This window comes from Schistocerca cancellata, chromosome 1 (genome assembly GCF_023864275.1).
Source record: "Schistocerca cancellata isolate TAMUIC-IGC-003103 chromosome 1, iqSchCanc2.1, whole genome shotgun sequence".
In the NCBI taxonomy this organism is placed as follows: Eukaryota; Metazoa; Arthropoda; class Insecta; order Orthoptera; family Acrididae; genus Schistocerca; species Schistocerca cancellata.
This window is the reverse complement of record NC_064626.1, coordinates 777,842,971-777,856,694: the sequence shown is the minus strand read 5'-3', so window position 1 is coordinate 777,856,694 and position 13,724 is coordinate 777,842,971. Positions and strand designations below refer to the sequence as shown.

General features: G+C 40.1%; 1 protein-coding gene across 1 annotated transcript in view; it reads left to right on the top strand.

The window, feature by feature from the left end:
• Positions 1-13,724, top strand: part of LOC126162267 (methyl farnesoate epoxidase-like) — a 143,477-nt gene that overhangs the window by 74,166 nt on the left and 55,587 nt on the right. Inside the window, exon 4 of the mRNA XM_049918665.1 lies at positions 4,582-4,708. Coding sequence (XP_049774622.1) covers positions 4,582-4,708 — 127 coding nt within the window. The remainder of the gene's footprint in view (positions 1-4,581; positions 4,709-13,724) is intronic.

The window sequence follows — 13,724 nt, the reverse complement described above, 5'->3', positions numbered from 1 at the left end:
CATAAGTAGTGGTCATCCACTGCAGTAGTTGCCCTTGGGCAGCCTGAGTGAGGCATGTCATTGACAGTTCCTGTCTGTCTGCATCTCCTCCAAGTCCGAACAACATTGCTTTGGTTCGTACTGAGACACCTGGGCACTTCCTTCATTGAGAGCCCTTCCTGGCACCAAATAACAATGCGGACATGATCAAACCATGGTACTGACCATCTAGGCACGGTTGAACTACAGACAACACGAGTTGTGTACCTCCTTCCTGGTGAAATGACTGGAAGTGATCAGCTGTTGAAGCCCCTCCGTCTAATAGGTGCTGCTCATGCATGGTTGTTTACATCTTTGGGCATGTTTGGTGACATCTTTGAACAGTCAAAGGGACTGCGTCTGTGATGCAATATTCACAATCTGTCTATTTTCAGGAGTTCCGGGAACCGAGGTGATGCAAAACTTTTTTCGATGTGTGTATATCCTCATCCACAATTACTTCTTCTTTACTTACCTACAAACAAATCCAGGGTATGGCTATGGGCACCCACATGGCACCATCCTATGCCAACCTATTTATGGGCCATCTAGAGGAATCCTTCCTAAACACCCAGAATCCAAAACCCCTCACCTGGTTCAGATTTCTACATCTACATCTACATGAGTATTCTGCAATTCACATTTAAGTGCTTGGCAGAGGGTTCATCGAACCACAATCATACTATCTCCTTACCATTCCACTCCAGAACAGCGCGTGGGAAAAACGAACACCTAAACCTTTCTGTTTGAGCTCTGATGTCTCTTATTTTATTTTGATGATCATTCCTACCTATGTAGGTTGGGCTCAACAAAATAGTTTCGCATTTGGAAGAGAAAGTTGATGACTGAAATTTCATAAATAGATCTCGCCGCGACGAAAACGTCTTTGCTTTAATGACTTCCATCCCAACTCGCGTATCATATCTGCCACACTCTCTCCCCTATTACGTGATAATACAAAACAAGCTGCGCTTTTTTGCACCCTTTCGATGTCCCACCTGGTAAGGATCCCACATCGCGCAGCTATATTCTAACAGAGGACGAACGAGTGTAGTGTAAGCCGTCTCTTTAGTGGACTTGTTGCATCTTCTAAGTGTCCTGCCAATGAAATGCAACCTTTGGCTCGCCTTCCCCACAATATTATCTATGTGGTCTTTCTAACTGACGTTGTTTGTAATTTTTACACCCAGGTACCTAGTTGAATTGACAGCCTTGAGAATTGTACTATTTGTCGATTAATCGAATTTGTTGATGACATCTTTGCTATCTGGATCAAAGGTGAGGACACCCTATCCACATTCCTCCAGAACCATAACAACTTCTGCCCCATTTGCTTCACCTGGTTCGACTCAACCCAACAAGCCATCTTACTAGATGTTGACCTCCACCTCAAAGATGGCTACATCAGTACCTCCATCCACATCAAATCTAATAACCAACAGCAATACCTCCATTTCAACAGCTGCCACCCTTTCCATACCAAGAAGTCCCTCTGTACAGCCTATCCAACTGTGCTCATCGCATCTGCAGTGACGAGCAGTCCCTCTCGAAATATACCGAGGGTCTCACTGAAGCCTCCACTAACCATAATTATCCTCCTCACCTTGTACAGAAACAGATATCTTGTGCCTTATCTTTCCAGTGTCCCACCACCTCCCAGAGCCCCACTGTCTGGCCACAGAGGAGTATTCCCCTCGTAACTCAGTACCACCCAGGACTGGAGCAACTGAATTACATTCTGTGCCAGAGTTTCGATTACCTGTCATTGTGCCCTGAAATGAGAAATCTCGTGCCCACTATCCTTTCCACCCCTCCCACAGTGGTATTCTGCCATTCACTGAACCTACACAATATACTCTTCCAACCTTACACGACCCCTGCTCCCAATCCCTTACCTCAAGGCTCATACCCCTAAAATAGACCTCGATGCAAGACCTGTCCTATACATCCTCCCACCACCACCTACTCCAGTCCGGTCACTAACATCACCTATCCCATCAAAGGCAGTGCTACCTGTGAAACCAGTCATGTGGTCTACAAGCTAAGCTGCAACCACTGTACAGCATTCTGCGTAGGCATGACAACCAATAAGCAGTCTGTCTGCATGAATGGCCACCGACAAGCTATGGCCAAGAAACAAGTGGACCATCCAGTTGCTGAACGCACTGCCAAACATGATATCCTTCATTTCAATGACTGCTTCTCAGCCTGTACCATATTGATCCTTCCCACCAACACCAGCTTTTCTGAATTGCGCAGGTGGGAACTTTCCCTGCAATACATCCTATGTTCCTATAACTCTCCTGTCCTCAACCTACATTAGTCACTGTCCTCACCCATCCAGCCCCTTCCCTGCTCCCATTCCAGCACTACACACCTGTCATTCCACCCCCACACCCAGTATTTTTTATTTAATTTAATTTTTTTATTAATTTTTTTATTCATTTCTATTTCTCTCCTTTTCCGCTCCCCCCCCCCCCCCCTCCCTACCTCTCCCCTGCCTTCCTCCTGACCTCCAGCACTTCACTGTCTGCCATTCCCACCATACTATCACTCCCCCTCCCCACCCCAGCCTCCTCCTTTTCCCCACCCAGTCACCACTCCCATCATGCACTGGTGCTGCTGCTCACAGTGTGGTTCCAGTTGCCTGAGACTGCAATCATGTGAGTGAGTTGTGTTTGTGCATGCATGGGTGTTTGTAATAAATTTCAGTGCTAGTATACATAAGTAAACAGCAGTTGTTGATGTATAATGTGAGTCAGTCTACAACTCTGAAGATTCTCCTTCATGTTGGGATTTATAGAGCATGATGAGTGAATGAATTAAATAGTACTATGACATTATTCAGGATATGTTTCTGTACAGCAAAATATACAGGGTGATTAGCAATCAACACACGATTGAAGAAATCATATAACTCTTTTAGTTCTTAATAAGTTTACTGAAACAAAAAGCATAGCATACTTTAAAATGGCAGAATTATTATACATTTTAATAGTTTCCCATAAAAAGCAAAACTGTTAATCTGTTCTTTCAAATGTTTAGAACAGACTTCTACAAATAATTAATTTTTAATTTAATTTGGGGCGTGGCACCTTCAGCACTAACAGATTCTGATGAACACAGAAATTGTAGTTCAAAAATTGATGGTAGCAGTTCAGAGGTCTTCAAAGACCCAAACAATATGCTGGAAAATGGGCATTAAGCCACGCATAGACAGAAGTGCAAAATGAAGTGCAGTGCCAACTTGCATAAAGAATAGATTGTTCAGCTGGTCCCATGAGAATAAAATACCAATTATAATGAACCATAATAAGCTAATTCTTTTCATTCATTAAGTCACAAAAAAATATGTCGACCTATGATTATCATCTGTGTCGAGACACTCTATATTGTTGCTTCAGGGTATAGGCGACTTCCCCAGTAATTATCCTCAAATAATATACACTGCAATAAAAACATGCATTAATTAACGACCTCCTTGGCACAAAATAAAGCTTTATCTAAAAGACAAGACCAGTCTTTGAAACCAGCGAACAGCATTTATCAACACTACAGACATGGATTTACATTGATAAAGCCTACCAACAACAGTGTTACCACAGAAGAAATTTTAACAGAACAATTTAGATAATGTATTTTGAGACACTACAATCATGAAATTTTCGGAATGGCATAATGATTAACCCTCAAGCAGGTGTGCCTATATATACTATAAAGAATGCCAATCTCAAATAACATCATACCATTCCACTGTTTTACAATTGTCAACTCTTATCTATTCTTTCATTATTGCTTCAGCTAACACAGTGATAAATTGTGTAGTCATACATCCAAGTGAGCAGCGGTAATATAAAATAAACAGTGAGCTAGGTAAGAAAAAATTTGCAATTTGTGCAAAAAAGAAAAAGAAAAAAGACCCATGTTAGGAGCTAGTACCACAATCCCACAATGAAATAGTTGTCTACAAGGTAACTAATAACTGAATAAATGGCTGGCTTGGATCTTATGCAACAGTGCTGTTAAATGCTTTGAGTGGGTCATTTCTGGGGGGTAACATTATATGCAGCAACAGATTGATATAATGAAAGTTTATTGTTATTTAATTGAATGGTGCTTTCACTCATATAACATAAGCTTATTTTATCACTGTTAAATTAAACTGTGATTTTGCTCATACACGTTTACATTGGTAACCTAAAGAGAGCTATTCTTTACATGTATACAAAGTAAGCCACATGCCCGCTCCTGTTATGAAAAACAAAGTGCCCAGTGGAGAATAAACACAATCTGCAAAGCCATATAAAATAAGCAGTTATAAGCTTAGGATGGGACTTGGTTTAAAATACATTTCAGGTGTCAGTTCCAAATATTTGACCACCAATTTTTTTGAGTCACTATGCTTTTAAGTTAAGGTAAAGTTTGTTATGTGTTATAAATATATTTGATCTTGGATTTCTTCTAATGAATTTTCTGTACCACTAACAACAGTGATTAATTTCAAATAAATTACAATGAAAATAGACCATGAAGCAATGTTTGTTACTGTTTTCATTCTTTCAGTTTTCGTGCTACCGATATGTCTGGTGGGCTGCTAAACCAAATGCCTTACCTCAGGTTTATTGCTCCCAGAGCCTCAGGATATGTTACCCTTGTGAATAATTTACAGCGAATGTGGAACTTCATGAAGGTTAGTTGTAACATTAGAAGAGCTGTGTAGTGTTATAGTTCAGTACCTAAGCCTCTCTGTTCTTAGATTTACTTGCTCTCTGAATGATTTCTGCACAATTTGTTCACATTATCTTTTATAGGATAAATACATTGATATACGGACCATGTTAAGTATATGCTATGAGGGGTGGTGACATGACATGTTGTGTTTCCAGGTTTTGTCATATATGAAGCAAAATAATAAGCTGTTGTTTCAAAGTTATTAGAAGATAGTACTGATCATAATTTCATATTCCTTTGGGGCAGACAGACAGACAGACAGACACACACACACACACACACACACACACACACACACACACACACACACACACACACACAGTATGTAAAAATGTAAAATACAGATTTTCACTTTTTCAGTTTGTGTGTGTACATATAAACTGTTTTAGAAAGGTGGAAAAAATCTTAGATAAGTTTTTGTAAATGTAATCTATGTACAGAAATTACAGGGTCCTACAAAACAGTAATAATTACTTAATGTTGGTGAATTATATTCACAGGCTTTTGTTAATTTAAAATATAGTGACTGAAGGTAGACACTGAAGGCAGATCTTTGTACTGCTTACATGAAGACAATAAGGATGAATTTTTGTACTATGTAGACGGATGTACAGCTTTACAGAGGATGTAAGATCCTTGTGCAAGGGCTTTACAAAGCAAGATAACATTGTGACAGTGTGTGGAGCAGAAAAAAATATTGATAGGGATCAGGGCTACAATAGTGAGTGACCTGGTAAAAATAGCTTCTGCAACGAACCCTGCAAATGTTGGGTTGGTGCCTGCTTTCAGGTGATATGATTGGCTTCAATTAAATAGTTCTGTAAGAAGGGTCAATATGGAGTTGGATTGGCTGCTTCAAGTGGCTACTAGGGCAGATATGGGTGTGGTTCCTGTTGATGGTGTTGGTAGCTGGGAATTCAGTAGGCATGGCCTGCATCTCAGTAGGAAATGGAAGGGTAAATTGACTGGGTTGATAGCAAAATCTTTGGGGGTGGGGGTACCTCTTTTTTAAGCTAAGGTTAGTGTCCAGTGATACAACACTGAAAGGAATCAAGCATAATGAGATCATATGAGAACAGTGAAAAATAATATTTGTATATTGCCTCAGAATATCAGGGGATTAAAAACAATGCAGATGAACTTATTGTTTGTTTGGAAAATTTAGAAACTGAGAATGCAATAGATGTATTATGCTTATCTGAATATCATATAGTCACAGTTATGGAAAGGGTAAATGTGAGTGCATATCAGCTTTCTGAACATGTGAGTAGAGAGAATATGGAAAAATGAGGAGTTGCAGTACATGTTAAAAGTTATAATAGCATGAAAAATTTAGAAACTGAAAATAATCATGTAGAGTGACATATACAAGTGCATGCCTGTGAGCCTAAACTAAATAATGGTAAGTTTATAATTGTAACAATGTCTCCACTGGAAAATTTTCAACTATTTCTGAAAAACTTGGAGTCCTTGTTGTGCTTTCTCTAAGACAGAGGGTAGCAAATTATTATTTGTGGGATTTCAGTGCATATTTTCTGAAAGAATCTGAGTGGGAGAATGATCTTGAAGTATTAATCAGTTCTTTCAATTTGACATCAGTTATTAACAATGTAGGAAAAGGCAGATTGCTACTTATAGTAAATAAGACATCTCAAGTTGCAAACTTGCACAATTAAAAGACACTTACATAAAGCTTTTGGCCACAGCCATTATCAGTTAAGAGAGACACATCATTCACACATGCAAACAAGCACACCTCATGCACACCCAACTGCCAACTTCAGCATCTCAGGCTGAAATGCAACTATCAAGAAGGATGCAAGCAGTAGTCTGGGGGAGGCAGAGAAGAGGAAGGGATAGTAGTGTACAGGTGGGGAGAGAGACAAATACTTCCTGGTGAAGTGTGCAGGAGCTAGACTGCCAACAGGTGCATTGTCAGGAGGATGAGGGGCAGGGAGTTGGGAAAAAAGGAAGCAAAAAAGGAGAGGAGCAGGGAAAGGCAGGCAGATGCATTGGCAGAGGGCTGCAAATAAACAGGGTGGGATATCAGAATGGGGAGGAGATGATAGGACAGACAGGGTGAAAATTGTTGGATGGAGGGTGTGGGGATGGTAGTTTGAGGCCATAATATTTATGGGATCAGAGAATGTTTTATAAGGATAACTTCCATCTGTGCAATTCAGAAAAGCTGTTGGTGGATGGAAGGATCCAGGTGGTTCAAGTAGTGAAGCAGCCATTGAAATCAAGTGTGTTATATTGTGCTGCATGTTGTGCCACAGGGTAGTCTACTTTCTACATCTACATATATACTTCACTAGCCACCAAACAGTGTGTGGTGGAGGACACTATTTGTGCCAAAGTCATATTTCCCCCCTCTGCTCCACTCGTGGACAACGTGAGGGAAAAATGACTGTCTGAATGCCTCAGTACGAGCTCTAATTTTCCTTATCTGTAAATGGTGATCATTGCATAATTTGAAAGTGGGTGGTAATAATATATGCTCTACATCCTTGGTGAAGATCGGATTTTGGAATTTAGTGAGCAGGCCCTTCCATTTAGCGCGTTGTCTATCTGCAAGTGTGTCCCACTTCCAAATTTCTATGAGATTTATAATGCTCTGGCAATGGCTAAATGTACCAGTCTTCTTTGGACCTTCTCAATCTCTTGAACCAGACCCAACTGGTAAGGGTCCCATACAGATGAACAATACTCTAAGGCTGGACAAACTAAAGTACTGTAAGCAATTTACTTTGTTGAAGGACACCATCACTTCAGGATTCTACCAATAAACCGCAATCTAGAGTTTGCCTTACACATTACTTGTGTAGTCTGATCTTTCCATTTGAGATCATTTCAAGTAGTCACACCCAGATACTTGATGGATGCTACTGCTTTGTTATACACAGTAGGTTACACTTACTAATATTGAGAGATAACTGCCAGTCATTACACCACACATTTATTTTCTGCAAATCCTCAATGATTTGTTCACAACTTTCGTGTGATACTACTTTCCTGTAGAATACAGTATCATTGGCAAACAGTCTAATGCAGCTGTCAATACCATCAACCAGATTGTTTATGTAAATTGTAAAAAGCAGTGGAGCTATTACGCCGCCCTGGGGCACACCTGATGTTGGGCTTGTTTCTGTTGAAGTCCCCCTGTTCAGGACGACATACTGCTCTCTGATGTTAGAAAACTTTCTATCTAACCACGTATGTCACTGGAAAGGTCATAAGAATGTTCTTTTTGGAGCAAGTGACAGTGCAGAACTGAGTCAAATGCCTTTTGGAAGTTGAGGAATATGGCATCAACCTGGGAGCCGGTATCTAGAGACTGTTGTATATCATGCACAAAGAGGGCCGGCTGTGTCTCTCATGAGCGCTGTTTCTTAAAACCATGCTGGTTTCTGCAGATGAGATTCTCAGAGTCTAGAAAGGTCATTATGTGTGAACACAAAATATGTTCCATGATTCTACAACAAATCAATGTCAGTGAAATTGGCCGGTAATTATGTGCATCCGATTTTCTACCCTTTCTATAGATTGTTATGACCTTGGCCTTCTTCCAGCCCCATGGAACTTTCCGCTGTTCCAATTATCTCTGATAGATGATGGATAAAAGGGTGCTACATTTGTAGAATAGTCAACATAGAATCTTAGGGGGATACCGTCTGGGCCAGATGCCTTCCTAGCATCTGGGGATCTTAACTGTTTTGCAATCCCAGATACACTGAACACTACGTCAGCCATCCTTGAGTTTGTTCAATAATTGAAAGGGGAATGGTGCTGCAGACCTCTAGCGTAAATGAGTTTTTGAAAGCTCTTGGCCAGAGTTTGGCAGTGCGCAATCATCCTGGTGGACAGTTGGTCAGTACTCATACCAATATAAAAACCTGTGAAATGATTGCAGCAGAGCTGGTAAATGATATGGCTGGTTTCACAGGTGGCTCAGCCCCTGACAGGATGGGATAAACCTGTGACAGGACTGGAGAAGGAACTGCTGGGTGGGTGGATTGGGCACGTTTTGCACTGATCATTGTGGCAATGGTTGGAACTGGGAATGGCATAGGGATGGACTAGGATGTTGTGGGATTTGGGTGGGTGATGGAACATTACTTTCAGAGGAGTGGGAAGAATCTCAGCTAGGATGTCCCTGATTTCAGGGCATGATAGGTAATTAAAGCCCTGGCAAAGGATGTGGTTCAGCTGTTTCAGTCTGGGGTGGTACTGGGAGATGAAGGGGACACCCCTTTGTGGTTGGTTCTTGGGGTTGGTGGGAGGATTAGGGGTGTGAGGGGAAATGGCGTGGGAGATCTATTTGCAGATTAAGTCTGTGTGTGGCACCTGTCAGTGAAGACCTTAGTGAGACCCTCAGCATACTGAGCAAGGGAGTCTGATCACTGTAGATACATCATCCCCAGGTGGCCAGGCTATATCTGAGGGATTTTTTTTATGTGAAAGGGAGGACAGCTGTCAAAATGCAGGTACTGTTGGTGGTTGGTGGGTTTAATGTGGACAGAGGTGTGGGTGGAGCCATCAGAGAGGAGAAGGTCAACATCTAGGAAGATGGCACCCTCAGTTGAGGAGGATCACATAAAGTGGATGGGAGAGAAGGTGTTGAGTTTGTGAAGGAACAAAGAAGCCAACAGATTGCACCCTCTCTGTCCTATCATCTCCTCCCCATTCTCATCTCCCACCCTGTTTATTTGCAGACCTCTGTCATTGCATCTGCCTGTCTTTCCCTGCTCCTCTCCTTTTTTCTCCACCTCCTTGGCCCACAACCTCCTGTTGGCAGTCTACCCCCTGCCAACCCCATCAGACAATGTTTGTCTCTCTCCCCACCTGGAGACTACTATCCCCTTCTGCACCCCCTCCAGATTGCTGCTTGCATCCCATTTGATAGTTGCATTCCAGCCCGAGATGCTGGAGTTGGTGGTCTAGTGTGTGTGAGGTGTGTTTGCTTGTGAGTCTGAATGAAGTGCGTCTCTCTTTTTCTAATGAAGTCTGTGGCCGTAAGCCTTATGTAAGTATCTCTTAAATGTGCCTGTGTGCAACCTGATGTGCCTTCTTTATGGTAAATAGTAATCTGTCTTTTCCTACATTGCTGACATTCCTACCTGGAGTTTTCATTGTTTGACATAAGTTATTGGTTTTCCTACTTGGATATTTCAGGAAAGGAGCACCCTGATAGATAATATTTTCACAGATCAAGGTAAATTTAACCAAATAAACATTTATCCTGTTAAGAATAGCTTTTATTTTTCTGAGCATGATGCTCAGCTAGTTACAGTATATGACATAACTCCATATAGTAATGCAAAACAGTCCTCCAAAAGGGTGCATTCAATTAATCAATTAATGATTTAATGATTCCAAATTTTAGGGATAGATTGCAGCTGTTAGACTGTGATGAGGTGTACCAGGAACCTGATGCTAATTTAAACTATAACTTATTTCCTGAAAAGCTTGTATTTTTGAAAACAGTTGCCCTAAGAAAACAGTTAAATATTACTGTAAGAAACTATAAAAAAACAAAGGCTTACTAAAAGGATGAAAATATCTTATAACCAGAAAAGGGAAATAAATCTAATAGCAAGAAAAGCAGTAACCAAGAAACATTCAAATATTATAAAAACTACTGTACTATATTAAGGAAAGTTATTAAAAAGTCCAGAAATATGTGTATTATGCCTGAGATTAACAATACTGATAATAAAATTAAAACAATTTGGAATATTGCTGAAAGGGAAACAGGGCAACTAAGAGCACAGGAAGACTGTATGCGGTCTGTCTAAAAAGTATCCGGCCTTTGATTTTCCTGCGCAAAATAGAGATGATAGCACAACGCCACTGGACACAGCAAAGGAAGAGACCTTTATGTGCTTGCGTGAATTTTGTCCCTGCCTTCCAGTGTGTCAGTCGGTGCCTGTCAGTTGTTGAGTGAGGTGCTACACAACGTGTTCGTTGGGTTGAGCAAAGGTAGTGCATCAAATTTTGTCAAAAGCTTGGTGATTCTCAAAGCAAAACAATTTTTAAGATTTAACAGGTGTTTGGAGAAGATGCGATGGGTGTAACATAAATTAAGGAGTGGTTCAACTGAATCAAAAATGGCCGCACATCAGCAGAGAGTGACCAGCGTTCTGGCAGGATCCAAACTGCTCAGAGTGCAGCTGTTGTTGAGAGGGTGCAAAATTTGGTGATGGCAGATCATCGTTTGACCATGTGGGAGATTGCCCAAGAGGTTGGAGGGAGTAAAGGCAATTTTGCGAGATGATTTGAACATGTATTGAGGGGCTGCGAAATTTGTGCCAAAGTTGTTGGCACTGGAACAAAAAGACCTCTGTTTTGACATTGCACAGAATCTTCTGGACACCACCAACACTGATGCTGGGTTTCTGAACACCATGATAACTGGAGATGAGTCATGGATGTATGGGTTTTAACTCAGAAACAAAAAGATAGTCATCACAATGGAAGAATCCCAAGTCTCCAAGGCTAAAGAAAGTGCAGCAGGTGAGAAGCAAAATCAGTTGATGCTGACTGATGTCCATGGAATTGTGCATCATGAATATGCACTGGAAGGACAAACAGTGACAAAGGAGTGCTATCAAGATGTTCTCTGGTGACTCCGTGACACAGTTCGCCGTGAAAGACCAGATATGTGGACGGCGAAAATGTGGCAACTGCATCACGACAACACCCCCACACATTCTTCCTACCTGATCCAAAATTTCTTGGTCAAACATGGAATTACAGCTGTTCACCAACTTCCCTACTCTCCAGACATGGAACCTCGTGACTTCTGGTTGTTTGCAAAATTGAAGATGCCACTGAAAGGATACCATTTTGAGAGTACAGAAAACATAACGCTGACAGAGCTGAACACCATTCCAAAAGAAAACTTCCAGAAGTATTCCAGCAGTCGGAGGATTGGTGGACTAAGTGTGTACAAGCACAAGGGGCTTACTTTGAAGGAGATTAGGGTCTCAATCCTGTCAGGTATTCGAAATATTTTTTCTGGCCAAAGGTCGGATACTTTCTAGATAGGCCTCATATTACCATAAAACTGAATGAAAAGTTTTTAACAAAAAGTCAGAGTTTGAAAATATTTTTAATAATCTTTTTTATATGTTGTGGAGAAAATATGATCCAGATGTTCATTAGAAAAGGCAAAGTTATATATGGAAGAGGCAATAACTATTCAATTTGATAAAATTGAAATTCCACCCACCTCTCCTTCTGAAGTTAGGATAATAATAAACTCACTCAAAAGTAAAATGTTACATGGAATTTATGGTATCCCCAACAAAGTACTAAAAGCTTGTTCCCAACAGGTAAGTGGTATTCTTAACAACATATGTACTAGCTCAGTGAAACAGGGCATTTTTCCTGATAGTGTGAAATATACTATTGTTAAGACATTGCATAAAAAAGAGGATAGGTCTGATGCCAGCTTATGACAGCTTTTTCCAAAGTTCTTGAAAAAGTAATGTATTCTAGAATATATATGAAGATAGTAATTGTTCTCGAAAGAACAGAGACCACTGATGACAGTGCAGCTTCTCTAGAATAAATGATAATTAATTGAAACCCTCAGTTGCTGATAGGTGTTGCTAATATACCTCGATGGGGACAGCGGAAAATGTGTGCCCCAACCGAGACTCAAACCCAGGATCTCCTGCTTACATGGCAGATGCTCTATCCATCTGAGCCACCAAGGAGACAGATGAATCGTGCGACTGCAGGGACTTATCCCTTTTAAGCTTCCCGTGAGACCCACACTCCCAACTGTCCACAATCTACATACATAATGTACCTAATAGATATTTGCCCATCCACTCATTACTCGCGCACGCTAAGGTGACGATTCCCGTAAGAGTTTGGGCAACCTGTGCACGTTCGCACAGACGAAGGTCAATGGCTGGGTAGCCTTTAATTACATATATAAAGATAGTAACTGTTCTCGAAAGGTATCAACTGTCAGCTGAAACAGCTGAACACAAACCATAGGTCCTCTGGTAAGAGTTTGTGGGATACAACTTCAAAAGCTATTGTTAGATCCACAACAATGTCAACTAATATCTGCAGGACTTCTTTTCCCAAGAGCATTCATGTACTTTAAAAGGCTTTTACATAGTAGGTATGGTAGCTTTATAAAATTACACTGAGTTAAAGAAAACTACCTTAATTTTCACAATTAAAAAGAAAAGGGCACAATCAAATGAACATTTTCAGAAATTAGTTACAGCATTGTGAAATGCTTACGTTGATTGTGCCTCCAAGACAGTATTTAATTTTTTCTGAAGTCAACAATAACAGGCCTTTCTTGAAAAGTAGACCTATTTTTATTACAATGAAAATTCCAGAATACAGTAAACAAAAATAAGAAAAAAACAGACATTTAGATGCAACTGATAAATGCAATGCACACGTAATACAAAGAAAATTTCATTATTTTTAGCATATTCAGAGAATAGGTCAACGGATACAAATTGTAAAAATTAGTCTATAGGAAGTTTACATCAGTTATACACTATTCAGTTATAAAATGAAGAAATACATCAATTCCACCTAATAATTTCTTTTTTTTATTTGTTATTTTTTTGTCCTAGATGTTATGTCATCATTTCTAGTTTCGTAAAAGACTGTAGAGGCAAAGAAAGATTTAATTTTCTTCATTCACTTTCTAAGCAACTGTGTTTCATTGGATAACAGTTGAAATTACCTTACTTTCACAGGAACATTTTACATAAATGATTTTGTTATACATTATTAGTCAAATACTTTAATATAATGGGATATGTAGTATCATAGTATTACAGTAGCAAAGAAATGTATTTAAGAAAAATATTACAACTTTTTGGCGTCACCAGACTAGAATATTTCCTTTATTTTAGAATGCTTTTGGATCTTGTGAGGAATGTTACCAATTTTTTCAGACAGTTACATAGCGATTTCTTCATCTTTCCTGA